Source organism: Anguilla anguilla, chromosome 8 (assembly GCF_013347855.1).
Source record: "Anguilla anguilla isolate fAngAng1 chromosome 8, fAngAng1.pri, whole genome shotgun sequence".
Taxonomy (NCBI): Eukaryota; Metazoa; Chordata; class Actinopteri; order Anguilliformes; family Anguillidae; genus Anguilla; species Anguilla anguilla.
This window is the reverse complement of record NC_049208.1, coordinates 31084214-31112106: the sequence shown is the minus strand read 5'-3', so window position 1 is coordinate 31112106 and position 27893 is coordinate 31084214. Positions and strand designations below refer to the sequence as shown.

Here is a 27893-nt window from a genome sequence, read left to right as displayed (position 1 = left end):
TATTTCTGAGGAGAATAATGAAAGCAGCTTTGACTCCACAGCAGTGGCCATGGTCAGTGAAGGACTTTGTGTGAAGGATTCCATTTTATGTTGGTGAGCATCTAAATACATTCTCAAAACAAATGTATTATTGTTCAGTACGCTTATAAATAAGATGTAGGCCTGATTTTTAGTAATAAATGTTGAATGTGAAATTGTGGGATGTTTGACATGTTGATGGGGGTGTTTGAAGTAAACTTCAATCACTGGACCTCAATCAATGGATCAGTAAACTAATGATGACTAATGCAGTTATTTTCTACAATCTTCCAGACGTGCTACTGTCAGAGGTGACAAGGGGAGAGCAAGGTGAGGGAGGTGGACAGAAAGGGGGTGGGTGACATGCAGGGGGGCAGAAGGAGCTATTTTCAGTGCACATATAGTATACAATATATAGCGTTTTATACCTCCAATATATAATATCATTTAGTTGCCAATTATCCTTTCGGAGTCTCCAAATGGCCTTTTTGGAAAACCACCTAGACATGGCTCAGAAAAAACAATGCTGAATATTAATTTTGTTGTGGTGGTGTCATCAGATCACATATCTTGGGTAATAACCTTGTTGGGAACACATGTAATCCGTTTCATTTATTGAAAAAGAGATTTATGGTTGATAATGATATATAAAGGCCCACAAACATACAATCAAACCCAGCACTTGGCAATGATGTATTTGTTGCTTTGGATCACTTGGCTAATTGTACCTTGGGGAGAGAGCGCACCTTTAGGGACCGTGTGTAAGTGCCGCTGCTACGTTTACGGAGAGCAACGAATGGCTCAAGTTTGCGGTGCACATAATCCAGCAGGTGGCATGCCTTTTATGGGGTTGCGTGGGTGTTTCCTTATGCAAATCAACATGAACAGGCATGTGCACTTATGAACAATTGGCAGTCATCCTCTAATACACCTGGGATAAAAAAATTGGGTCTGTGTGTGTTTCATAAATCTCACGTTGGTTTTTTGTGGGAACTTTTATTTAGCACAAAAGTAAGAAGAATTTAAGAAAGTTTTGTGAATGAGGCTCAGTGTTTCTTATTGACAAAAGACTCTTAAGCATATATACAATGGCAGTTGCTTAATACAAAATCTTTCCATTGTAAACTAAGCAGATTTGTGCTCTACTGTGTGCAATTTATTTTTGTAGTCCATTCCAGTGCTTTTTGCGTGGAATATAGACCTACTCTTAAAGTATATAAAAAAATATTGATAGTGGATATGAACAGATATTTCAAAGTAGGTATTTATAAAAAAAACGTTGATGGCTGAAATTAAATGGTTCAAAAGCTTTAACTATGCTGCATTTTTGTATTTGTGAGGAAAAGGTCTTTAAAAATGTTTGAAAGCACACTGTCAAACTCTCCTGCATTTGAGAGGTGAATTATGCAACCTGGCATCAGGGAATTCCTTCTCTGCGACAGCAATTTCCTGCTTTGCTGCAAACATACTTCCTGAACTGTAAAGTAAACAAAATGCAGTCTTCAGATATGGGTAGTAGATTTTTGGTGCAGTTACCTTTTTGATTCAGGAAGGGTTGGAGCAGTAGCAGAATTCCTTGCTCTGCCTCCTGTACGGGGCTGTACTGGTTTGTTGAATCCGGTCCCGGAAGCACAGGTGCTCAAACTGGGGCGGGTTAGCGGGGCCTCGCAGCGCAGCGCAGGGCCTGCAAAGTGTGTCAGACCACCCGTTCCGCGCCAGCGAGGCGTCACCCGCCACTCAAATCTTGGCCGCCGCCCCCCTTCGGAAGCGAAAGCCGGCCGCCCGTTGGAAAGGAGGCCGTCCCACTTTCCGGTAACTTCTCCGGCGTGACTCCTAATTGGCGCAGGCTCGCTGAGGATTTGAGTCCTGGGCCGGCGCAAGCTCGTCCCCTTCCTCGTTTCGCGAGGCGCGTTTCTGGAGCTCTGCAGACGTCACCCTGCCCTAGTTAGCCACTGAGCCTTGAGCTATGGGGCTCTGATGGTTTACCCAGCTTCCTGACGCTGCCACTCTGCTCTTGTCGAAACCTGGCACTGATTCATGGGCGTAAAGGGTTCGCGGCCTAGTTTGGGCCCTGCTGGACTCGATCCACCTGCCACAGCCACAGATCGATGAAGGTTTGTTTTTTCCCCCACCTCTGTTGCTAAGATCAGGCAAAACTGGCCTGGGTGTTTTCCTCTTGTGGTCTCATCTGTTGAGCACTTGTTTCTTTTTATAAGTGTCTGCCAATAATTTACAAAAGCTAACTGTGTAATTATGGATATAGCCTACTGTTTCGCCCTTTGTGTCAAAGCCCCCTACCCTACTTCAAAAAAACAAAATATGAAAGGAAAGATTCAAAACAATATCAGTGCTAGCATACTAATAAGGTGTCTGTTAGTATCAATTCAGGAATGTGGCAATTTGGAAATCCACAGAACAGTAATACAACTGGATACATTCAAAAGCAATTCACACATAAAGAAAATAATGAAATAACCATTACTGTGTCCAGGAGCAATAGTTATTTCAGCTTTTGTTTTGGAACCAAACTCAAAACTGGGAGCTCAGATTTTACACACAGCCTGATTATCAAAGGCAGTGCTACCGTTTCAGTATTTTGCTATCAACAGGCCCATCGGCAAGTAATCAAAAATACGCTCAAACGTCATCTTTGCAACAACTCTGAACCTCTGCTGCGATATAGTATTTGCGGACCTCGATCAGCCTAATTGATGTCAGTTCTGGGAACGGCCGTAATTCACCCGATTCGCCATTAGCCCAACTGCGACATTTATCTCCTCCGTGGAGTCGACGAAGTCGGCGTCGTCGGTCAGGAAGCGGCAGCAAACGGCCGCCTCGGCACGCGTGTGTTGTGGTAACACATAATAACCACATACGATAACCATTTAGCAAGGGCGGTTATCATCCCGTTGTGTCTTAGCGGAACCGCGGGCATGGCGAGTGGCGGTGCCGTGAGGTTAGGCTATTTCTCTGCAGAGGTGACAGTTACGGGGACGTTGCCGCGCAGTTCCTTTTCTGCGAGGGCGTTTTTTTTTTTAAAGGGCTGCTGCTGTAATGTATAGCCTATGCCCTTGTTACCTTTCACCTATATTCCATTCGGTTTGCGAGAAGGCCCTGTGGCACACTGGTTACACGCTGTTCTAGTTAAAGGAAACTTGTGGTTCCATTCTCAGGTTATGCATTCCTGTGGCACTTTTGAACACAGTATTTCACCTTAATTTCTTTATTAATTCATTCCTTATAAATTAATAATGTTAAAAACGTCAGCAATTAGTATTTAGGCTTCGGTGATTGCTTAACTATGTGTCCGAATGCTGCATTCTGTACTTTAACGAACAACAGGATTTTTGGAGGATCTGTGTTTTTGATTTGTAATATTATGTAAATTATCTTGTATATGTATGCTTTTTACAATTATTCATTCAACTATAAGCCGTTACCTGGTTGTTTTTGACTCCTGAAGTTATGACCTGGGGGCAGATGCTTTCATAATGTTGTTGGCAACAACAAAAGTTGCTGAATGATGATTGTGATGTAGCCTATTAATAAGCATAACATGCACAGCCTCTTCTTGCGTCATTATAATCTTTAGGTAGAGGGTTGCAAAGAAGATACAGAGAACACCCAAAAAGAAAACTTAAAATGTCCGTCATTTTTGTACGCATGTGAATTTGAGTTGAGTAATGGTGATAATCTGAGAACTGAAGAGATCCCATTGATTGCGCTCTTCGGCGAGAAGAACACTGCCTTTCATTCAGGAACCTGAGTCAGGTGGCGAATCTGTCGGCAAGATCTAATTCCCTGTCCTGCGTGAACAGGAGCTCTGTCAGTGTTGTTTTTATTATTTGCGCTTGGTGTTCTTGCCTGTCTGGTACTGAAGTCTCTGTGTGTTTTGGCTTTGGAGAGCTCCTGCAGTAGCGGGCATCCAGTCGTACAGGGAGCCGTCTCCTAGAACTTTAAAACATCGCACTCATTCATTCAGCTGACCAGCAATCCAGCCCCTCACAGATTTGGTTAACTTCAGAGAACACTAAAGTCCTATAATTCTCATGTCTGATCCGGCTTGCGATCCATTGTTGCCGCATTGACACACGCCTCAAAAACTGCATCTACTTGAGTGATTATTTACACCTCGAAAAAAAGGCTTAGCTACTTTTTATTTTATAGAAGCAGTATTTCTGAAATTTTGGGGCCTACATTTTGTAACACATGCATCCTGTTTGAAGAATTTGTATCTGCGTTGTGTACAGTAATATCACCAAATTGCTTTGTTTTGCATTCAGGGGTGGGGGTTGAGAAATTTGTCCCAGATGAAGGCTGGGATCAGAACGGTCTCGCAGGCTTGCACACTCTCTTTAAAGTGGCTGAGCAGGCTGCTCCGTGCCTCCCCCTCAGAGCTGCGACTGCGGCCTGTTCTGCGGGGGAGCGCAGGGCGGGCGAGGCGTTTGGTGCAGGAAGGCGAATATGGCCGCCGCATGCGACCGTTCCCCCGGGCTGGGCGCAACGCCGGGCCGCCACCGTCTCTTTCACGAGCTGGCGCACGAGGCCTGCTGATTGAGGAACCAGGCCACTGACGGACTGAAGGGGAATTGTTCTTTAAGCCCCCCCCCCTCCCCTCCCCACCAACGCACTGCTACCTGGAATTCCCCCTAGCCCGCACGACTGCAGAATCTTACCACTTTCTCACCAACGCTCTATTTGTGTGACTTCTAATTCCGTGTTGTAATTCTTTAAACGGAAGCCCTGTGGAAACACTACACAGTGTGCGTTTGACCAACAGGATTAATTCAACTCTGTTGTCAAGTTCAACAGCGGGTCATGAAACGCAGTTAAGGCCTGTGCTTCTGCGTCACACACAAACGACATGAAGAAACCTTTGATAAACTAATTGGACTCTGTCCAAGCCACAGTTTTGAAAGAAGGCCGCCTTCGGCAGCAATTAGTATGCCTCAAAATAATATCGCTGGGGACCCAACTTGGGGAAAAAAAAGACTTACAGGATCTACTGTGTCAAAAATATAAAAGGGCCACCCCTCCCTATTTTGTCTGGCTCTTTAACAAGGGAAGGCTTAACTAGGACACTGAAAGACTGTGTTGCATGATGAACTCATTTTAAAAGAGAAAAAATATTACAAGCTAATCATTCACCTAGGTTTTTTTTAACCTGCAGGGAAAGGGCTTGTTTTGACATCCTGAGATGCCATGCAGCAAATTCCCGATTGTTGATATTGTTGCATTTACCTTTGAATCCAATTTATTTTTTATTTTTACTTTTATTTTATTACAGTGGCTTCAGTCTTATGGTTTCATAGCAAACCTTTGGCAATGGGCATTAAGGCCAAATTCAGTGATTTGAGGGCAGGTTTAGTCTGTGGGAATCAATGATGTTTGCACTGAAAGGGCAGAAAGCACAAAGCATTATGAAAACACCACAAACAGGACTACGAAAAGAAAGAAGTAAGAAAATGCACCAATTGCAGTGGCTGCGGTGAAGGAAGGGAGAATAACTCGATTAACTGACTGATGTGCAACCCAGTGGAAATCACCATCAGTGCGCAATCGTGAGATGTGGCGTTGCGCGAGTGGAGACGTTGGACCAAGCCATAGATGTTTTTGGAAATCATGGATCCCTCTAAAAATAAAAATGAGATCATTGGACAAAGTTCACGAGGAAATGAGGAACTTTCGAAATATCTACGTGTCTAGGATCTAGCAGTCTGTGGTGGTCCAATCGCAAAGTAAACGTGTGGGCCACCTGCAACCTATTTATTCTGGACACCTACCCGCGTGCATACATTATCATTCTCGTTTCCCCCATAGATTGCACCCGTCAGAGCCTCAGTCTTGATTCTTGGCGCCTAACTTTCTGGCCAGAGAGGGGCTACGTGGCTGTGTTTCAAAAACTCAGAGTTCAGTATCAAGATTCTTTTACTTTTCTCTATGTTGTAATTTGCTATTTATCATGGTTCCTGAGAACTCATATTGTGCCAAATCCTTAAATAGCACAGCTGTATGCAAACAGTACTGTTGGGTGTTTGGCGTTGGGGTTTTTTGGGTTCATTGATTCTGTACATGAGGGGGGTGAGTGATTGAAGTGAGCTTAGTGAAATTGTAAGAAATTTGTTCGATTTGTAAGAGAATAAAATTTGTTCTTTAGAAGTTAGTCAACATTCAGGATGGAATTTCCCTCCTACAGTTTTTTAATAAAACTTTTTTTTCAAATTTTAGTTGTATTAGAAATCTTTGAAATCATAAAGATGTTTTCAAATACTAGGGAACCTTTTTTGCCCCTTTTCCACCAAGGCATTTCGAGGGCTGGTTCGGAGCCGGTGCCTAATCGCGAACCAGTTCTTCGCACTTCGACAGCAAAAGAACCGGCTCTCGGCCAGGAAAACTGGTTCCAAAGCGGCACCAACGCTTAGCTCGTCTAGAACCAAGAACCGCATACGTCAGGGGCTGGTGGCTGGATTATCATGACCAACCAACACCAACTAAAACTTTGTGACCGCCAGGTAGGGTGAGAGCACCTATTATCGACCACCTTCGTTCGACAGACAGGAAAACGTAAACTGATTTGCAACTATATATGAAATAGGCGAAATATGGGTAACAACCTGTACCTAGTTATGTAGGAAAAAATGTCCTTGTTATCCTCCAGTGGTTATATTTTTAGTAATTTCGTGATTTTTTTCTGTGCCGGCAAATAAGTCAGAGGTGGTCCAGCGCTAGCTTTTGGTTGCTAAGGGGACGAGTATCGACCACCCCATATAAATGAATGGAACTTGACATAAATTTGCTAGCATACTGTATAAGTGTCCTGTCTTGCATATTTGAGGTTAATATGAAAGAGGGTGGTCTAGGAATGAGAGAGAGTGGGTGTCTAGGAATCCGTACATATTCACTGTAACCCAAGTCGCAGGACGCAAAATAGCCGCTAGGACAGCAGTTTAAATTATGAAGCAACATCTGCACCATTGGATTTAATTGGTCGCGATGAGAATTCCGAGCATGTTGCTTGTCTTAAAGTTGATATTGTAAATAAAGCTGTAATAATATAACTAAATGTATATGTATTAAGTTGGTTTTTTACATTTAGACAGTTTATTATCTGTATTTTACAGGACAGCCTACATTTTAATAGGTAAAGATGTTGCTTGGAAAGCTGAGACGTATACAGTGATGTAATGACGTGGCTCTCTAGCCCGTGGAGAAGCAAACCGGTTCTTAGAAGGTTCGCAAGTTGAACCAACTGCGAACCGGCACTAGCACCAGCCCAGAACCAGCCCAGAACCAGAACTAGGTTTTTGCGTTGGTGGAAAAGGGGTATGAGATGATGCTGTGTTTACCGCAAGAGCTAATCTGGTCTTCCATCATCAGTGAGCGCTTTCACATAGTAGCAGTAGCATTCGGCTGGCTGTTCGCATTCAGAATGTGACTGCCGAGGCTAGTGACAAGTGAAATGAAACCATTTCCACTCTTCGTCTTTCTCCTAAGTGATACATCAGAAAATGATTGGCTGAAAATCCAATGCTGTGTGAAAGTGTCCTTGCCTACTGAGAATATACAGAGCAAAGCCTTAATATTAAGCTCACATTGGTACACTGAACACAAGCTGACCAGGTGAATCTAAAAGCAGCCAGTGTTTCTGATCATCTATCATAAATGGGAGAGTGCCTTCTACCTATGCACATTAATCACTAAGTACCCTACCAGAAAATAGGAGGGCCAGGATTATGAAAAGGACAGTAGAAGTTTAACATGGCCGAATATTCAATGGGATTTTCACAGACATCTTATTGGATACAGTTTTGGCTCATGTTTCCCTGCTGGAAGTGAGTTGTCCCAGCAGACAAATGAAATGCCCTGTGTCCAGATCAGCGGTTTAAGTCTCGAACAGCTATAAAATATGTCGAAACTCACAGCCAGGCTAGCCTCAGCCTTTATACAGCTGAAGGATTGGCCTTCCTCCTTGACTAGGGACAAGAGCCAAACTGATCTTTCCATTTAAAGCTAAACTGATCTTTCTTTCGATCGAAATGATAAATGTGAAATAAGCCAAGGTACTGTAAGGCTAAAACCTGGAGTAAGAGTGCATGAACTGTTGAAGTGAAATACTAAAATGCACATGCCTGTTAGTCATGAAGAGCAATCAAATTCAGAAATAAGATCAGTTTAAAGGTGAGTTCTCTACCTTCTTTTCTTGTAACCTGATTCATTTTCAGTAATTTAAGAGAGAGGGTTTCTCAGAAACCTGGAGTGCTGAACTGTGAAATGAAAACATATTGCAGAGGCTCATGAAACTGTTTGAGAACGCTGCTTTTCTTTTCGTCGCACTTTCGAGGGGAATTATCCAAGTGATCAGTAGGTTACTTCTGAGGCTATGGTCCATTTGGTCCTGAGAGCGTGATTCATCTGTCATCAGTATCAATGCAAACTTTTACGGTCAGGGAGTGTAGGAAACTGAATCACCAGTCCAGTCGTGAAGAGCTGTCTTGTTTTAATTTCTCGAATGTTGTTAAAAAGGGGGGGGGGGTGTCTTTATTCCAGAGAAAGCTGCCTGTCTCTGCCAGACGAGCGTTGAATCACTCTTGCACATGACCAGCGTTGTCTGGTTCGGAGCAGTAGGATGTTTTCAGCCTGTGCCGATGGGCTGTTGGTTGTAGTGGGGGGGGAGGCAGGGGGACTTGGGGGAGGGCGATTTCTTCATTTCCTGCGTTGAGACTTGACTCAGGCTTTGTCATTCAGCACAAAGGGGGAGGTGACATCACGTCATTGGAAGGTCATTTGAACCTACAATTATTCATGTGCCGTTTGTCGTGGTAAAGCATGTTTTTTTCCCGAGCCGCTGAAGGAAGCGGGGAGAGATGTGCGCACGACGGACGCGCTGTGTTCTGCAGCGGGATTAGCTGACTTCGGATTCCGTCTGGAGATTTTCGTTGGAAGCGTGGCTTTCTTTCGACCTGGATTTCGAATCGGCTTCTGCTGCAGTGTAAGCCTCGTTTTCCTGACGGCTCTTTCTTTACTCTGTGTGCTTCTAAGGCTAAAGCAGTAGTGCTCTGTAGAAGCGTCCGGTATCATGTTCGGAGTAGGCTCATTTGAACCTGATACCAACAATCTGGGATTGATTACCTTGGACTGGTGTTGAAGAAAATGCTCTTTATGCTTTTGATGATTTTCTGTATTAGGAAAATTTGAATGTTCGGGTCTGTTATGCTTCTTTTTTTTTTTGGAGTTGTAGTCGTGCTGTTTTAAATCTCAGTGCTTCATGGAGCGGACAGCTGTGACAGAGCATGTAAACAGGAGATGCTGTCTGTAATGCCAATAACACAAGAGAGGAGGCCTGTGAATTTAGTCACTCTATTTAACATTACAAATTACCATACCCACATTGATGTTTTTGTAATTTTATCCCATTTGATATGGACATTTTTTTTTTAAAGGAATGTAAAAAGCTCTGTTTGAACGCCACAACATTTAATTTAAATGGATGTTTATTGGAAAACAAGGAAGAAAAACAAATCAAGAAATTGACTGCATCCCAAAATAGCAACGGTTTCTGTATAGGCTACACATGTTTCTGTTTTGCTTCCTGTTAGCTAGAGCTCCATGTTAGAGTTTGGCTGGTGAGCTGTGTTTGAGAAACAATTTACTATTCTCTCATGATGGAACTATCCTAAAAATGAAGAGGCTTTTTTTGTAATGCTTCATTATGCAGTTATGGTGTACATTTATATAGGAAGCATATTTTATCACCAATATGTTGTGTCTCTGAATTGCGCAAAAGAAATGTGGTCTTACAGAAATTGAGATTTTTTTTCGTGTCCCCCCCCCCCCGGTTGTGTGCCTGCGTTCGCTCTCTCAGGACGTCGTGCCTTTGTCAGCTCCTCGCGTCTCTGTGGAGCGTCTCAGCCGCTGGTTACTCCCGTGCCAATCGCAGCCCGCCTCTCCGGTCCCCGCGGGGGCGGCGGCGGTGTCTTCTGGTCATGTGACGAGCAACCGGGGCGGCGCCGCTCCTTGCGTCCGATTCGTGGGCCTCTTACCACGAAACTCCTCCCAGTCGGTATCCCTCGCCCCCCCCCCCAACCCCACTTCAGGGATTGAGACGGCTTTGTGCCAGCTTCCTAGTGTTGCCCCCACCTCACGCAATGGCCTCACCCTGGCCCCCTTTGAAGCGGCCGTCCCGCAGCAACATTTAGACCACACCTGCAGCGCGTGGGGTCTGCCCTCCACCCCCGAGCCTTAGGATGCACTCACTAAGAACGCACGGCAAGCTTTCTCCTGTGACACCCCTTAGGAGTTACGTGAAATGTTATTTTCTTCCTTCCCTAAGGTTGTCTGGTTTTACGCATTCTACTTCCCTCTAAATGGCAGTATGGCTCTCATCAGGAGAGCCTGCTTCAGCTCAGAATGTATTTTTTAAAAAGAGCATCTTGTTTCTGTTTTCCTTAATGTGGCTTGTATTGAATAAGCATGTGATTCTTCATGTTTTAGAGTCCTGTTTACAGATGTCCTGTGGCTCTAGATGTTTATCCTCTCCAGGTCTCTGTTGCTGTACACAGCTGTGAAGTTACATCGTCTCTTGTTTTTTTGGGGAGGGGGAGGGGTCTGAGGGTGTATTGAGGGGCAGTGCTCAAACTTTGGGGCACTGTGTCCACATGTTTTAAAGCCTTTATCCATAGGGGCCCTTCTGAGATCCTGCCAAGCTGTATTTCTTTCTCCCCTTTTCAGCTTTTCATAAAGAATAATATTTCTGTGTAAGCTCTGGCTGTAGGGAAGGTTGCATGTTAATTCCACACTTGTGTGCTCATGCACACACACTTGCACGCACACGCACATTCATGCTCACGTGGCAACAAAGCCCTTTAAAAAAGATTGATTAGCCTATATAGTTTAGAATGGTGTACTTATTACAGCCCAGAATACAGATTGTGGAGCTATTGGATGACTATTGATGAGCAGTTGCATTGACTCAAATCCTTTGACAATCCAATTCAAATGAAGGCAGTGCATGCTGATATCATATTATGAGCAGTCTTAGGTTTTGAAATATACCCACCCAAGACACGAGGGACATCTGATGCAGCCTCTGAAGCACAGCTACATTTGTTACCCTTTATTGAGCAGTAACTTGCATATTCTGTGTTTGTGTTAAGTACTACCCTACACGTTTCTGTTGGTTTGTTCATATGCCATTATTGTTCGTTAACATTAAGAAATGAATCCTCCGACCAGCTTGGCTATGGGAAGTTCAGTTCTGTACCCGGCTGCTTGTTTGCTCTTTAGTTTCCAAAAGACTAAAGACCTAGAATTGCTCCATTGAACTATTCCGTCTGGGAGAGGGATGAAGTGCTCACTAACGTTCTTGGACGTGGGCTATATGAAATCCGCTAAAGAGGTAGCTAATCGTGTCCATGTCTGATTACCTATTTTTTTCTCTTTATTGTTTTGTAGATTGTTCTCTTCCAAAATGTGAACAGAAAGTTGATGTACCCAGCCAGTTAGGAGGTAAGTCTCTGCTTCGTGACATGCGTTTGTTTTCTTTTATTTTTGGTAAGTGATTTTTCACAAATTGAAAGGTGGGTGAATTCTCTGTCCTACCACTGTTTTCACTTGGTATTCTATGGAGATACAAGGAGGAGGTCTTAGTGGAAAGACAAGTTTGCAAGGTTTTTGTGCTGTGAAACCATTCTCAGGTTGCCGCTCTCTCAACAACATGGCTCCACAATAATAGCATTATGAACAGTTTGCAGCGGTGTCACCAGGATGTGAGAACCTCTTGTGCTTCCTGTGAGAGCTTTCCTCAGCATTGCTCTAGGGTGGTAAGGAGAAGACGCGTAATAGCCATGTGGTCATTTGGCCAAATCCCCAACTCAAGTCCTGCTGAATTTCACAAAGCAGAGACGTTAATAGACCAATTTTGGAGTGTACTCACGTCATGCTCACATCAGGACAGTTGTACACAAATTTTGGTGGCAGACAACAGGAAAACAGTTAAGGAGATAATTACCTATGCCACTGAAACGCCAAAAAAACGTCGTGTTGTGCTGTTGGTTGCCGAAGGGAAGTAGCAAAAAAACAGGGCCTTCATTTTTATTGAATATGCTTGTCGAGTTCCTCATTTGAAGCTAAGTGCAGACATTTGAGGCTGCAAGCCAAGACTTGCAAGATTGGAATGATGGTATCATTTGTCGTTCTCGTCTGTGCATTTCCCATGTCATATCAGGTAGTATGTTCTGTAGTGCTTGACACCCGCAAAGCCAGAAATGCAGGAATTAGATGATAACTCAGCAGCTACCACAAAGTTAGCATTAACAGGCTAAGTTATAATGGGAAACACCATTGACCGATGTTGGAAACCTTAGCACATAGGCAGGAGTAGTTCATGACAAGTTTATGACATCATTCACTTTATAAGGCAAGCATAGAATTAATAAACTAACATATGGTACTATGGTATACGTATGAACAGTCTTCTGAGAAATGCCATGCATATCACGTTGCCACTTCCCAGCATGAACAAGCAAAAACTGAGCTAAGCCTAAACTTGGCTGTAGCCAAGTTAACTGTTACCTGCCAAGGTAGCTGTCTCAGTATAATGTCGTGGGCGAGGATCTCTTACAGGACGCCATCAATGCATCCTTATTAGTGCAATACCGTGCCAACAAACTTTGGCAAGTTGTCCCAAAAATAATTTGACATGGTGTCCTGAGGATCCATAATATTGTCTTCTATGTGTTAGCAGCATCAATGTTTTCTAGCACCAAAATGCTTCATAAATGAATACATTTTCCCGATGGTGTGATCAAAGACCTGGAGGAGCCTTCTGGCTGGTGTACGCTCTCTGTGATTGAATGAATGTAGCAGCTCCTACCCTATGGCCGTGGTGTGATCCAGTCATGGTCATCATGGTCATCACTATGTGTCCGGGCGGTAGGATCTATAGATCATCCACAAAAGCAGAGCACATTTGCTAAGATTCCCATAACATGGTATGGATCCCATATAACAAATCATAGGCTTCACAATGCTTTTGGGGAGAATTTGGTGGGGGTCTTTTCTAGACACCAGCAGATCAGTAATGATCCTTTACTCATTTCAGAGGGGCTCCCATTGGAGATATTGATATGCAAATGTGTGTTTTGATAAATGAGTGTCACACACATTATTGTGGTGCAGATGAGGTAGTGAGCGATATTCCTAATGAGAAGTCCAAGGTTAATGTCTACTCCAATGATGTGAAGAGTCTACAACTGCTGAGTCTGCAATTGCCCATCAAAAACCGCCTGTACAGGCTGGAGGCGAGACACAAAGAAACATCAGAAAATGTTACTTATATTATTTACCAGTCAGACGCTTCTGCTACCCCTGCGGGTTTCCAGAAGCTTTTCTCAGTGTTTGATTGGCTATCAGTCATAAAATGGAATGCGTGTTGGGAGTACACTCGCAATTACGCTGATGAGTTTGTCATGACGTTCTTACGGGACCCAAAAAAGAACGGCCCGTCGTCGACTCTGCGTGTAGAATTTGGAAACACCTGCACCGTTTTCATACCATAGCTGGTCCACAGAGGGGGGAACCTTGCGGTTGCCTCTCATCAGTTCAAATCCAGTTTAAAGGTTGAGCGAAGGTGAGGCTGTAATCAAATATTGTATTATGATTGTTGCCCGAAGGAAGTCATTTTGGATTAACCTGTACACTGACTATTCAAAAGGCCTTTGTTCAGTTTCGTTATTATCCAGTGCATTCCTGTTTTTTTAGCCTGGTATATTTTTTTAACTGTTTCAGACTGGTTATATGTTTGCTATAGGCCCATTATGGCCGACCGGTTAATGTGCAGTCAGACTGCTGACAGAAATGAAAATGTTAAACGGTCTGGCGTTTCTGTGGTGAAATGCTGGCTGTAGCTAGCACTGGCAGTTCCCTCGAGCCGATCGTTCTGAAAGGTTGGCCAAGGATAGAAATTTCGAATTTCATAAAAGAACAAAGGCCTCAGCTCAGCGTCACAATGCACGGTGGTTTTTTCCCCGTCAACCTCGGTCCGCGGGCTTCATCTTGACGTCTTTACTCTAGGCGAGCGCTGTCAAGGCTCGCTGACTGACGTTGCTCGGCGATTTACGCGTCTGGGTTCCAGATCTTCAGTGCAGATTTAAACAGATTTTCTCTGGGGTTTGCTGAGGTCAGTTGAGTCCCCCATAGGGATAGGATGGAATTAAAGTTAAGCAGTCAATCTGAAAAAAGAAGAAAAATGAAACCGTTTGATGCTTTTTTTTTTTGTTAGTCGCAGCGGTATGACCTGATTGATACACAGCGTCATCATATAGAGGCCAGTTAACATTTCAATGCACAATATTAATGTAGATTCTTTTGGCTCAGATTTGTGTATTGGCTGTTTCTTGGTTTACATTCACCATTGATCATTAATTTTGCTTCATGTGAAAAGTAGCACTAGCAATTGAAGTAATTGCGTTTTGAATAATGCATCACAGCAGCCGTATGAACATCTTAATTTCGGTTAAAATGATTTATTTTGGTATGCTATACCATTAAAACATTTGTTAGTCTAAATAACCAAGAACAATGTTCAAATATAGTTTGTCTTGCTTTAATTTAAACCAAACATGACTTTTCTCTGTTACAATAACAATAGTAACATTTTACGTTTTCAGAATGCCAATTCGCAAATATGGCCGCTTTGGAATGAGAAATTTTCTAATTGAGGCTAGCTTTGCTGGCCTCATTGCTGGTTTCTTGCAGGGGTTTATTTATGTGATCAAGCATGGCTGTGCTGCAAGTTTGTATTTAGCCTCAACATTCTTTTTGTTTTCCTCGTGAAAGTGCATATGAAATGACCTCTGTCTGTGGGCGAGATTTCGTATAGATATTTTTGTTGAAGTCTTTCTTATTTGCATACATGAGATGTCCATCCCATAATCCATTGCACCAAGTGAAATTCTTGCATGGCTGCATTTTATGTAAATGGAGAATGGATGTCATCGTGAAATGTAGTAGGCTGCATGAGTTTACTGTGGTCGATGACTCGATGATAGACGTCTGACAATCCAGAGACAAACCGGTGATAGAATTGATTCGATTGCTGTTGAAATCCAGCTTGGCTGTTAAGGGTAGGGAAAACTAGACTGATACTAATAGCCAATAATAAGCAGAGAGAGGCTGCAGTTGAGACACTGCTCATACTAATATGACGTGGCTTGGTTCAGGGGCGCTGGGTTTTATTCAGAGCCAAGGGAAAGGATAAAAGCGCTCGATGGGTAATAATAATTTTGAGAGGGGCGCCTTTTGAATATATGATTTAACCATTATTCTACCAGGTTTGTAGTGGATATTTTTTAAAATTTGATTGCATTTTGAATTCATTTCAGGCTTTCAGGTAAATTGCCTTTCACGGGGGTATTTATGTTTATTATAATCTGAAGCTGCAGAGACTGGCTTCATGGATAAACATGAAGCGGGGCCAGATCGGCTCTGTAGCGTCAGCTCTAATAAGGGAGGCGATGCTTTTCCAACGCAAGCCTTTATTCCCTCAAATCGCCGTTTCCATTTTGAGTGCGTATCGCCTGTGATCGTGCTTGCCCCGCCGCTGCCGCGCAGTAACGGGAGGATGCGGGAGGCCCCCGGGGAGGAGCGCGAGGGTGGGCTGGAGCCCCCGGACCCCCCCCCTCCTCCTCCTCCTCACCTGTCCTCTTTCTGACTCTCATTAAGGGGGGGGTTGTTTGACAGGCCGCCGTCGACAAAAGAAAAACCCGCTTTTCCCACCGGAACAAACGCTCCGACGCCGCCCGGGGTTGTTCTGGGGGGGCTCCCCTATCCGTCTGAGGAGGTGTCATTAATATCCCGCCAAAAAAAAGACATCAGAAGGAGAGAGCGGGAAATTCTGCCCGTCTCTGCCTCCGCTTTCCCACTAGGCTTCAAAAGGCCAGCTCCCGGCAGCTGCTGTTTACATTTTTGGGTCGATGCAGGTAATGTTTTTTTGTTAACTTTTTTTGGGGCCTGACTTTGCGTTTGCTGCACGCCGCTGCCTGGCTCGTTTTTAAAGGAAATTCTAAATGGCGTTGCTGGTGAGAATGACGATAATGTGATGCGTGTTATTAGACAAGTTATTGGCGAGTGGTGTGAAGGGATTTTTCAGCCCTGGAAATGGGATAGGCTTGTGCTGTAGGCCAGTGGGGGAGGTTTGGGCAGGGGGGTGGGGGGTCTGGAGTCAGGTGACTGCTGCTTTGTGTTACCATGGTGCCCACCTGTCTCATTGATCATTGGCTGATGATTCACCACAGAGCTGATAAGGTTGCACTGTGCTGTGAATGCTGCTGTCACTCTTCGCTCTGCCTCTTAAGTGCTTCCAGGAAACATGCAGAGGCCTTTGCCAAAAGTCAGTTTTGAAATTTCTGTTGGAAACCTGCCTCTCAGGGTTTACCCGTGAGCCGGACAATGGTGTTGAGGTCACACTTTTAAATTATTCTGCCGTTCTGAGCACAGAAACCCAGGTGGATCTCGCTTCTGTTTTTGGGCTGGCGTTGTTTTCAGAAACACTTCTGTATTTTCATAATGAACTGTGGCGTTGTTTTCAGCTGTCACAGTGCATGTGTGTGTGTGGGTGGATGGGTAGGTGGGGGGGTGGGGGGGTGGGGTGTGTGTGTCATGACCTGACAGACAAGTCTCTTAATGGAGCTTCGTAACACAAAGACAGCGCAGACACAGACACATTTTAACATGACAACAAAAGGAAAACGAAGGAAAGAACACACACAGACTGAGTGAGGGAAGGACAGGGAGAGAGAGAGAGAGAGAGGTGGATTTGGCCTAGTAACTACAGGAAAAATACACGGGGGGTGGGTGGCCCACAGTTGGGTCTTCTATAAATAGGCCAGTCCCCATGATCCACTCATTCCCGACCCCCTCCAGGACCGTCCCCTACTCTAATAAAACAGGAGATAAGGGAGGTGGTCCCAAATGCTATCAGCCAGTCACAGGAGCTCGCTGTCCAAACAAGATAGCCGTCCATCGGCGAGCGCCGCGGCCTTGGCCGTGGAACAAAGGGCCCTGGGTCGCAGTAGACCGCGCGCCTGGGTACCCCCCGAGATGCACGACTCTGCAGTCGGCCCGTAGGAACGCGGGGGGGCGGGGGGGGCGGCAGATGAACTTCGCCCCGCAGACACACGCGGAACGAGGCGAGACGTCTGCAGCACCCACACCTCTGCCCCCCCGATTCCCACGGAACCGTCGGCATCGGAAGTTTTCTCTGGCAGGCTTTCTGTCTGAAAGGGTACTGCCGCTCAGCCCAGCTAGCACCGTCCCAGGCTTATTACAGGGCTGCTCAGTAGCAGGGACGTCACATTGCTGAAGCGTTACATGAATGTTGGGAGAACATTATCCTCGCTTGTTGGAAGCGTTTACGGATGCGATGCAGCTCCCCCTGTAAGAGAGAGACCCAGAAATCCCGGTTATGGCAGAGTGGGAGTGGCTTCTGCCGCCTGTACCGTCGGTGCTGATTGGCAGCGCTGTCCCGGCTGCGCGGAGGAGCCTTTTATGGCACGCGGCCGTTCGTCCGCGCGGTTTGAAAGTGTTGTCGTTTGAGCGCGGCGCTGCGTCTCTCCAGCCCGGCGATAAACACGGTTCGTTTTCTCCTCCGATTTTGAACAGCAACTGCCGTCCGGGGCAGCGCGGGGCAGACTAACGGCGACTCTGGAATTTGAAACACGGTAACGGCCAGACTGCCCGAGCGTGTTTTCTTTTAAACGTTAAGGGAAGTGGGTTTTTTTTTTTTTCAAACTTGCTTTCTCATTTACTGTAAACCTGATGCACCCAATAAGCCCCCTCCCCCCCCCCACGCACTCCTCGGGTTGGTGTGGGCGTCACAACAGCTCCAGCTCTCGCCATTGCTTATAAATGACTTCCAGGTCTGCTGTGAATTAAGACACATGGGCACAATTAAGAGAGAGACCGCTCACTGCGTCACCAGGAGAGGGGGGAGAGGGAGACAGAGAGAGATGGGATGGTTGCTGGGCGATCGGCAGCTGGTTGAGCTGTTGTAAACAAGCATCAAAAAGGTAATTTTATTCTTTTCCAACATTTTCCCTGTTCAAAGATTTAGTCGAAATTTGACTTGTATTTTCAGTGTATTTAATCTGGCTATGTAAAATAACAGCAATAACTTTTGTGCTATGTAACCTATAACCTGTGAAATGAATTTCTCCTAGGACAGTGTAAGGTGCAGTAATGTATTTTTATTGTGGAAATGCAATTGAGTTTAATTTTGTTTCTCAGGGCTCCTTGCTACAGCTGCAGGTTTATTTGGGGCAGTGATTTAATCACACTGACTAACGAAACGCCAGTACACAGGCTGCACCAGCAGTGGATAAAATGCCATTTGTATATTATTCATCTATGTGTGTTAAGAAACTAAGGTTTGACTCTGACGTCATAAGAAGCTATCAGGAAATAGGACACGCATACATGCCCTCTCTCTCTCACACACACACACACACACACAGGCACAGAAGCAAAGTACCTTTTAACTGGCAAGATATTTATCTTTTGCTTTATAGTCTAACCCACAAATATTTTTAATGTAGGAAACCCAAATGCAAAATACTACGGCAACCTTCAGATTGCATAGACTACGAATGCCATGATCTTCCGCTTAGGCCTGCAGTGTAAACATAGTGCCTCTAAACAGAAAATGAAACTGTACTGGTTCCAGTGGCTCTGCCGTACAACGTCCTATTGGTTTTATAGGCTTGTATGTTGATTTTGAGGCCCATTCACTATTAGCATCCCTGCTGCTACTAGCAGCTACTCTGTGGTCTCTTGCTCTGCCGGCTAATCTAAACAACAAAATGACTAAATTATTAATAACCCAACGAAGGCTGTGACTGTAAAGCAGAGGAGAAAACGACTGCATGTCCAGAGATGGGAGGTAATCTGTCCCGGGGGACGTTTCTTTTAGGAGGTGGGGGATTGTTGTGGTCACGCGCCCTCCCACCGAATGCTTACCCGAGGCCTAAATCTGATCCCTCCACCCCCGCCCCAACGGCATTTGGGTTCTTTCCATTCTCCGTCTCTCTTCTCGCTGGGACTTAGGTGGAATAAATTCTGCAATTTCCCCTTTAATATTTCCTCTTTGATCCTACACTAAACCCGTAATCTCAGAGATCGACCCTAACCCTAACCCACAGACCGATATGCGGCAGTGCGTAAGCTTCTCGTGCTAGGCTAGCAGTACTATTTGTTTAGAATGTTTTAGTGTGCACAGTATAATGTTGAACTACTGAAGTGGGGTTTTTGGCGCTTGACTGAATTGAACGTGGAACCGAGCCCAGCGTAGAGGCGGGGTTGAGTATGGCTGTGCTGTGCACGGGTCCGGCTTAAGGTTGGAACATTGATCATTCATTATGTCTGGATGTGTGGTGCTTTTTATTTATCTGCGGTCAAGAACCGCACCCTTATGGCGGTTATGCACATCTGTAAATCGCATGACGCTTCTTCAAGAACTAATTTAAGAGCTGTCTGTGGAGGGCGCTAATCATATATTTTGTAATTAATTTCCTTAAGCAAGGCAACTTACAATGCGAATCTTTCACTTCTCACATGTTCTATAGCCTAGTAATATTGTAGGGGTGTTACTGAAGCGATTTATGGAAAAATCAGGTTGCACGTGGGCACAGGGCTATTATTTGGTAATAAGATTCTTTTATGGCTGCTACAGTTTTAATTGACATCAAACTTGGTCATTTGTGGATGTGAATGAATCAAACGGGCCCTAGTTCCGCATGTCAGAGCCCATCACTGAATGAGATAAAAATGACCTTTAAGGTTTGGACCTGTGTGAAATGGCATCTTTCTCTTAATGGCTCAGGCAGGAAAAATAATAAAAGCCATGGAAGCTTTTCCAAGGACAGCATGTCCATAGGCTCCATGTCCTCCATTTTCCATTTCTCATTGATTCTTGTGTGCAGCAGAGCGTATTGGTTTCTGTGGCCTGGGAGTATGTTCCTGAATGCCCGGCAAGCGACTCATTGACTGGATTCAAGAACATGTGCTGCGATGATTCGCTCTCTGTGACTCACAGGCCTGGTGTAACTGACCTTCTCATTAATGTAAATTTAGCAAATGCGCTTGGTTAGTCAAGTGCCTGGCTGTAATTTTCACTTCTGTAGTGCCGATTTCTGTTAATTTATGCCGTATAAGTCAGAGCTCTGAAGTTCTTCAGAAGTTTTCTAGAAACAGCGTGACTCATAAGTGTGGTGAAAGTGTCTCATTGTGAATACAGAGAATCCCGCTGACAGACTGGTGATGAGATCTGGGAGATTCAAGATTCAGTGCCGATGATAAGACTGCTTGGCATCGCTTTCTAAAAGGAGTGCGGTGCATCTTAAGCATTTTGCCTGGTTGGTTTGCTTGGGAGAAATCTGAACGGCTAATCTGCAGATGGGTGACAAATTAAAGGAAAAACCAACATAAGGTTTCTTAGTAAGGTGTTGTGTCACCACGAGTCGCTAGGACAGCTCCAGTGCATCTTGATAGATCTACACATCTCTGGAAGTCTACTGGAGTGATGGAGCACCATTCTTACCAAAGATATTCCCTCATTTGGTGTTTTGATGATGGTGGTAGAGAGTGCTGTCTAACACGTCGGTCCAAAATCTCCCATAGCTGTTCAGTTGGGTAGAGATCTGGTGAGTGCGAAGGCCATAGAATATGATTCACATCATTTCCATTCTCAGTGACCATTCAGTGACCCCTCATGCCCTGTGGATGGGGGCATTGTCATCCTGGAAGAGACCACTCCCATAGGATAGAAATGTTTCATCATAGGATGAAGGTGATCACTCAGAATAACTTTTTATCGATTTGCAATGACCCTTCCCTCTCAGGGGACAAGTGGACCCAAACCATTCCCGGAAAATGCCCTCCACAACATAACCGAGCCACCGGATCCCCTCACTGTAGGGGTCATGCGTTCAGGCCTGTATCGTTCTCTTTGTGTATGCCACTCATCTGACCATATCATTTTTTTCCCCACATCTTCTGTAGACCAGCGCCTACGGTTTTTGCACCACTGAACTCTCAAATGTGCATCGGTCTTTGTAATGAGGGGTCTATGCACTGCAACCGTACTATAATATCTCTCTCTATGTAGTTGTCGACAAACTGTTCTTGCTGACAGTCTGATCACATCCTGCATTGCCATTCTCAGTCACCTGAGGACGAGTTTCTCTTCTGTTTTTCCTTACATAGTGCACTAATGCACGAGCATCACGGTCATCAAATGGGCGCTTTCGACCATAATTTCTGACCCTATTTACTGATGTCTTTCCCATAGATATAAATCCAAATGTCACTTTAGTCACCGTTCCTATTGAAACACTAGCCAGTTCAGCAGTCTTTGTGACTGAAGCTCCTGCCATCCATGCCCCAGTAATGAACCGTCTTTCAAAGTCACTTAGATCTTTTCCTCTTGCAGTCTTGATCCAAAATTGAGGTCAACAGGGCCTTCTCAGAGTTTTTATGCATGCCACAGAGCGTGATAGGATGTTAATTAATTGTATCATGCTTACACCTGTGTAGAAGTATCTCATTTGTTACATTTCTTCGCTCATTTATTCAGGGTTTTCCTTTAATTTGTCACCCATCTGTATTACTCATGGCACAAGCTTCTGATAAAAGCTCTTATCAGCTCTTTTTGCTCTGTCTCTTGCCTTGCTAGAAGCATCTTTGTGACAGTTCTCTGTAAAAAGTGCTATACAAATAAAATTTGAATAAAAGATCATTGTTGGTTTTCAGTTAAAGCGATGTCTCCTGGTAACATTCTCTCATTACCATTTCCTTTAATCGGGTGGTTTACGTTTTCAAATCACGCTGTCAGGCGGCTCTGCAATGTTAGCATTCATGTCCACTACCAGCATTACTCATTTTCCATGACTTGTTGTCTCTCCTTATTTTCAGTTCTCTCTCACTTTATAAAAATACAGTTAAACAATCAAAAGTGGGGAATTATGCAATTCTATGTGGTGTAAAGATTTCAAGAGAAATTGCTAGGAATCATTTACAATAAGGAAGCTGGTTTTCCGTTTCTGTATCTTTGCTTGCAATAGTGAGGCTGAGAGAGATTTACATGAAGCCTGGTTTGAGTTTTTATTCATTTTCAGTTTCCTGTGGTATTCTTGGTCGTTTTTGCCTGTTAATGAGCTGCAATTTGAACCGAGTGCTGTGATTCAGCTGTTTTTATTTAGTCTGAGTGATTTCACACAGTGTACGCCAGTCAAAGCTGGGCTAGTTAGCGGTTACCCCAGTGTGCTGGGGGAAACTCTGGTACCGGCACACATTGAGGGTACCTTTGATTTGAATCCAGGCGTTTAGACATTTTATTTTGCGGCATTCTTTTCCCGCCACATCTATCCTGAGTGTGCGAAGGCTTATCGTTCAGATGCTTTTGAAACGCCGCTGTAGGGTTATTCCTGTCGATGTAGATTGGCCGTTTTTATTTCTCCATGGGTCTCCAGCCTCGTCCTCTCCATGCCCACGGTATATGAAGTCATTGGCATGCTAGTCCACTTTGTGAAAATTAGAGCAATATTTCTGCTGTGCCGGCATACTCGGCCCGACTTCCGGCAGCTCTGGCCTGGCCCCAAAATGGGAGCAGGCATAGCTTTGGGCTACTCAGTTCTGGTCCTCTAGTGCCTCCGTGTCTGCAGGTTTCTGTTCTTTTCGGCCCCCGCCCCTCCCAGCCCCCTCTGAGCCACCTGACTCAAATAGTCATCACAACGATTGAACCAGTTTTAGCGTCTGTCCCCTGCTGTGGGCGGGTACTTCTGAGAGGGCGACAGATGGGCCACCTGTCGGCTCGCGGCCCACCCTGGCAGCGGATCGTGTCCGCCGCGGGTTGAGCCGCGGTTAGCGGCGCGCGGCGGCCTCGTCTGATGAGGAAGAGGGCTGTGAAGAGCGGGCGATGGCACTGCAGGAACCCGCACTCAACAACATCTGATCTGAGTCGCCCGAACGGAATCGGGAGGCCATTTTCCTGAACAATTAAATAAATAAACAAAACGTGTAGGCTAATTTCCAAAAAGCCTCCCCACCGCTGCTTGCGCTGCTGTTGTAATTTAGCTCGTCTAATTTACCTGGTTAATTAACAGCTCTGAACATGTGGAGCTGGGCCCTGCATTCTGGGGGGGAGGGAACATTACGAAAGTGGAGGCGGTGCTGGTTCGCTCAGAAAGCAATGCAGATGTGAGAAACCTTTCAGAATCTAACCCTTTCTGGTTGAGTGCAAGCAGCCTGCCAGCGAGGCCAGGTAGTTTTTCGGCGTGTCAAGCTTGGCCCTCTTCGGCCCTGGTGCCGGCGCTAGCTAGCCGCAACCACAAGAAGGGCATTGTGAGTGCCACAGCCGGCATCCGCTGCCCCTGCACAGCCAATGAGGAAGTGTTTCTCTGGCACCCCGGCCAACCACAAGCCCCATCGGTGGGGAGGGGAGGAGTCTGTGAAGGTTCTTGTCAGTGCCGCAGAGGCTGTTTTGTTGCCGTAATGGGAACGTTGGCCATGACCGAGCACATTGTCTGCTAAATAATTACTCGTAACAACCTGGAGCGGGCCGCGACGAGCGAAACCGAAGAGGAACGCAGTTCGTCTCTCAACGATGGCAGCTTTATGGCGACAGGCGCTCCGTCACTGTCAAGAGCAGGACGGCAGTCAACAACGTCTTCATTCATCACAGAATTTACTGTCACCTGCCTCCGGTCGCTCCATTTATTCATGGATCCAATACTCTGCTGCGCAAGGGCCTTGATCAACAAGGCCATGTGCACCAATGCCTGACCCTTCAGAATGTGTGATGGTCCGGAGAATTTGGGTTGTGGCCCTTTAAAAAAAGACCGGCCTTGGATTTATGAGGTCTTGCGTCTTTTCCCCTGGGTATGGCGTTGGATATTGGCTTCTGAGGGCTTTCATGAAGGTATTCTCTACTTAAATTCACTATTAAAAAATTCTCGGTAGCTTCCAGATCTTTCAAAGCCACTGAAGAACACGCATTGTGTTTAGCCGGTCTTGTGTACTGACTTAGTGTTGGGATGGGAGGAATGCAACCAGGTGGACTTCAGTAACCCTGTCTGAAAATCTGTTTTTCCTGGGTCAGGGATGGATGGGACCTCGGTGCACTGAATTCCTCCTAATGAAGGATAAACCCGGTGCTTTTCGGCCCTCCAGGACCAGGGTTCAAAAAGCCCTTTTTTAGGCCTGCATCCCTCTGGGGGCTGTCTGGTGAAAGAGAGGAGGTAATGATGGAAAGCCAGGTGGCGAAATAAGATGGCACTTCTAAAAGTAGATTTTTGATAAGCGCAGTTCATAGATTGTGCAGACTGCTTCTATAAAAGGACATGAGTGTTAATGGAATTTACACTTCTAAGGGCAGTCATTAGCCGTGACGCAATCTTGCAGACTGTTCTTTTCACTTCCTTGTGGCTCTGTTGGAAGACTTTGCGGTGCAGAGAGAGAGAGAGGGAGCATGATTCACTTCTGGGAATTCTGACAGGTCCTTTCTGCTGGTGCCGGGCATCTTGAAATGAGCCTGTAATTTGGTGAGAATAGCAGCTCCGACAGAAGAAAAGGTTTGGGTGAGATGAGCGGTGGATGGGCATTATTACTGCACAGGTGCAGGGGATTTCCTGTGGAGCGTGTTCCAGCAAAGGGGCCCTCTCAGTGGGACAGGGGCAAGTCGGGGGTCGGGGGGGGGGGGGGGGGAGGAGGCCAGCCGGCCTCTGAATCGCCCTCCGCTCGACTGGCTGTCGGATTCCTGCCTGAAAGACGAGCGACCCCGGCCTTAATCGTTTTCCTCCTCGCCGACCTGCCCGTTTCGTGGGCTCCCTGGGCAGCAGTGCTTGCAGGCTTGCCTGAGCCTCGTTACCTTAAACGCGTGTTAATGAGGAACACGCGGCGGAGCGTCGCACGCGTGGCTTTGAGGTGGTTCCAGTTTGAATAGATCCGATAAAAGGGTAGTCGGAACGCGAAGGCGTGACTTCTCAACCCGCCATGCGTTGAGGGCGCTTTTAGAGCGCAATCTCGCAGCCGTCCCGGACGCTGTTTTCGTGCGGACCAGCCATGCGTGTCCTCCACTCGATTGCCTCGCGCCTACGCCTCTGGACGGGCGCGGGGAGGGCTTCCTCGAAAGCATTGATCCGTACGTGATTCATGAGACTTAGTCCTGCCCACCTCCCATTGGGCCAGCCCAAGGCCGGAAGGAGGACGCGGGCCGCCCAGCGGTGGGATTGGGCGACTGTAAGAGAGGGAGCGGACAGCGGTGGGATTGGGCGACTGTAAGAGAGAGAGGGAGCAGACAGCGGTGGGATTGGGCGACTGTAAGAGAGGGAGCGGACAGCGGGCTCAGTCACAGAGCCGTCAGAGCAGGAGCTCGGAGACCGACTGTGACGGCTGGAGGCGGGAGGGGGTGGCGGGAGGAGAAGACGTCTCTGCCCTGCTCAGTGGAGCGAGGTACGCTTCTTCTAGTTTCTCCCCCTTTTTTTTGGTTCATTGGGACCGCTACAAAGAAAATGCCAAATTAGTGGCTTTCTGTGGTCCATGCGTGGATGTTTTGGTTTTCCTGCCCATTTTGGACACTATTCGTTGCAATGGGAGGAGGATGCATGTGTTTACATGGCCACCCAAACAATCTTTTAATGTGTTGTGTGTAGTAATTTTGTCAGAGTAAAAATAATTTAATTTTTGATTTCATGTATGGTTATGAGAATAATCAATGTAATGGTAGTGAAGTAATATCAGAATAGATATAAGAATTTATTAGAATAAATATTCCTGACTATGTCAAATGGGGTTACTTGGAACTTGGAAGTTTAACTAGTGTCATGGTTCAGAGAAGTGCTCACTCTTGTTTTTCTCATTAAGTGACCCATGCATGGGCTATGAGCTGAAAATGGGCACACTATGTTATTTGTCCAGTGTTCTTTTTCCCCCAAACTGCAGCTTGTGCGGGATGCTTTCATGTTGTTAGCTCAGTTTGCAAGATTTAGATACTATGTTGATTTAAAAACTTTAGCCTAATACAAACCAATATTACAGGGGCTCCCCGATTGGTCGTAAATAGACATTTTTTGTGTGCTTGGTTATCTGGAGTCTTTTTTACCTTCATTGAGAAAAAATACAGAATAAAATTGAATAGCCATTTGTTAAGAGAGGCCAAAATACAATGGAAACCATTTCCGTTTATTGGGTTCTCTGGGTTAACAGGCTAATGTTTTGTTTTATGGTGGCTGCGTTAAGGATGGTCTCCACATTTTTTGTCTTTTGTAGCCCCTAAATAGTTTTTGGAACAGTTTACATTCCGCTTGCATTAGAGGTGCGTCATCCTGCTTTGAGTAGATTTGATGTCAGTGGCACTCGTAACTCCTGGAGATGGAATCCGGCTGGTGTTTGCTCCATTGATGACCTGTCCTGGATTTTTGGAAAAGGAAGTAATTGCAACAGTTTTGCTTGGATGCTCTCCAGGACCTGGTCTGTGACAAGACAGTTTCCTGAAGGATGCAAAGATTTTGCAAGCTAACTGGACCAAATGAATCCCGCTGCCCTGAAAGGAATGAACTGTTTCCCAAATGCTGGTTTTCATGGAAGCAAGTTTTGATTTGGGATTAGATTGGGACAAAATTTCCAGAGTGTTTTGTTTGTGTCAGCAGTCCCCAGGTTTAAATGCCGAAGTCTGGTGCGTGATAAAGGGACGCAGGAAATGGTTGTGAGCATGTTGTAAACAGGAGCGCTGCCTAATCCAAAGGGCATTCATAAAACTATCACAAACTCTCAAACCTGTAGTATTGCACCAGAGTAGATGAGACTCGGGTTAATAAAAAAAATTAAAAAAAGAAGAAAACTCATCCTATTTACTTGCTCATCATTGACAATAACACTTCCTGTTATTAATCATGGGCTTTAATGTTTCACTGTATTTATGCTGAAATATGCATACAGTTATTGAAATTGTTGTTAGATTAAGCCTTTGGGGAAAACCCATTGGCAGGCTTTTCAATAACATATTTTTCGTCTCTCAATGAAGCCAGAGTATTTTAGGGAGTGAACAACATTTGTGAATTGATTGCCAGATTCGGTTGGCCTGAGGAATGTGGTGCTCACCAGCGGTCAGTGAAAAGTAGGCGGAGTCCTGATGACTTTTTGCAAAGTGCTTCTATGGGGTCTGGGGGGCTAGCATAAGGGGAACTGCTGTCCACACCTCCCCTGCCATCTGTCCATGACTGACAACTGCTCATACCTCACCATCAGCTGCCGTCACCCCTCCCTCTCTGTCATACACAGACACACACACACTCACACACACACACAGACACACACTCACACACACACATACAGACACACACACACACACACACACACTCACTCAGACACACACAGACACACAGACACACACACACTCACTCAGACACACACAGACACACACACACACACACACTCACTCAGACACACACAGACACACACACACACACAGTCTCCCTCTTTCTCTCTCACATATGCACAAAAACACACACGCGCAGTCTCCCCTTGCTCACAGCAAGCACCATCTCTTCCTGTCTCTTGCACATGCTCTTTGTCCATACAAGTCATATACTGTGCTGCTCTCTCGCACACACACACACCCATCCATACATACACAAAATCCCCCCCCCCCCCCCACACACACACACACACCGCACACACATATTCTTGCTCATGGTGTCTTTTTTCTTTTTTCCATTTTTTTTTTTTTTTGGAACATTCATCGTGTGTATAAAAGGTAACGATGTCTAAGCTGCTCAAAAGAGTGTGAATGCAAGGGTTTGTGCAAAAGAGCAGTGTGTGTGTGTGCG

At 45.5% G+C, this 27893-nt stretch overlaps 1 protein-coding gene across 3 annotated transcripts in view; it reads left to right on the top strand.

Annotated features, from left to right (window-relative positions):
- Positions 1–27893, top strand: part of trioa (trio Rho guanine nucleotide exchange factor a) — a 129334-nt gene that overhangs the window by 10904 nt on the left and 90537 nt on the right. For all 3 annotated transcript variants that reach the window (XM_035427916.1, XM_035427917.1, XM_035427918.1), the window contains exon 2: positions 11470–11523. In XM_035427916.1, coding sequence (XP_035283807.1) covers positions 11470–11523 — 54 coding nt within the window. The remainder of the gene's footprint in view (positions 1–11469; positions 11524–27893) is intronic.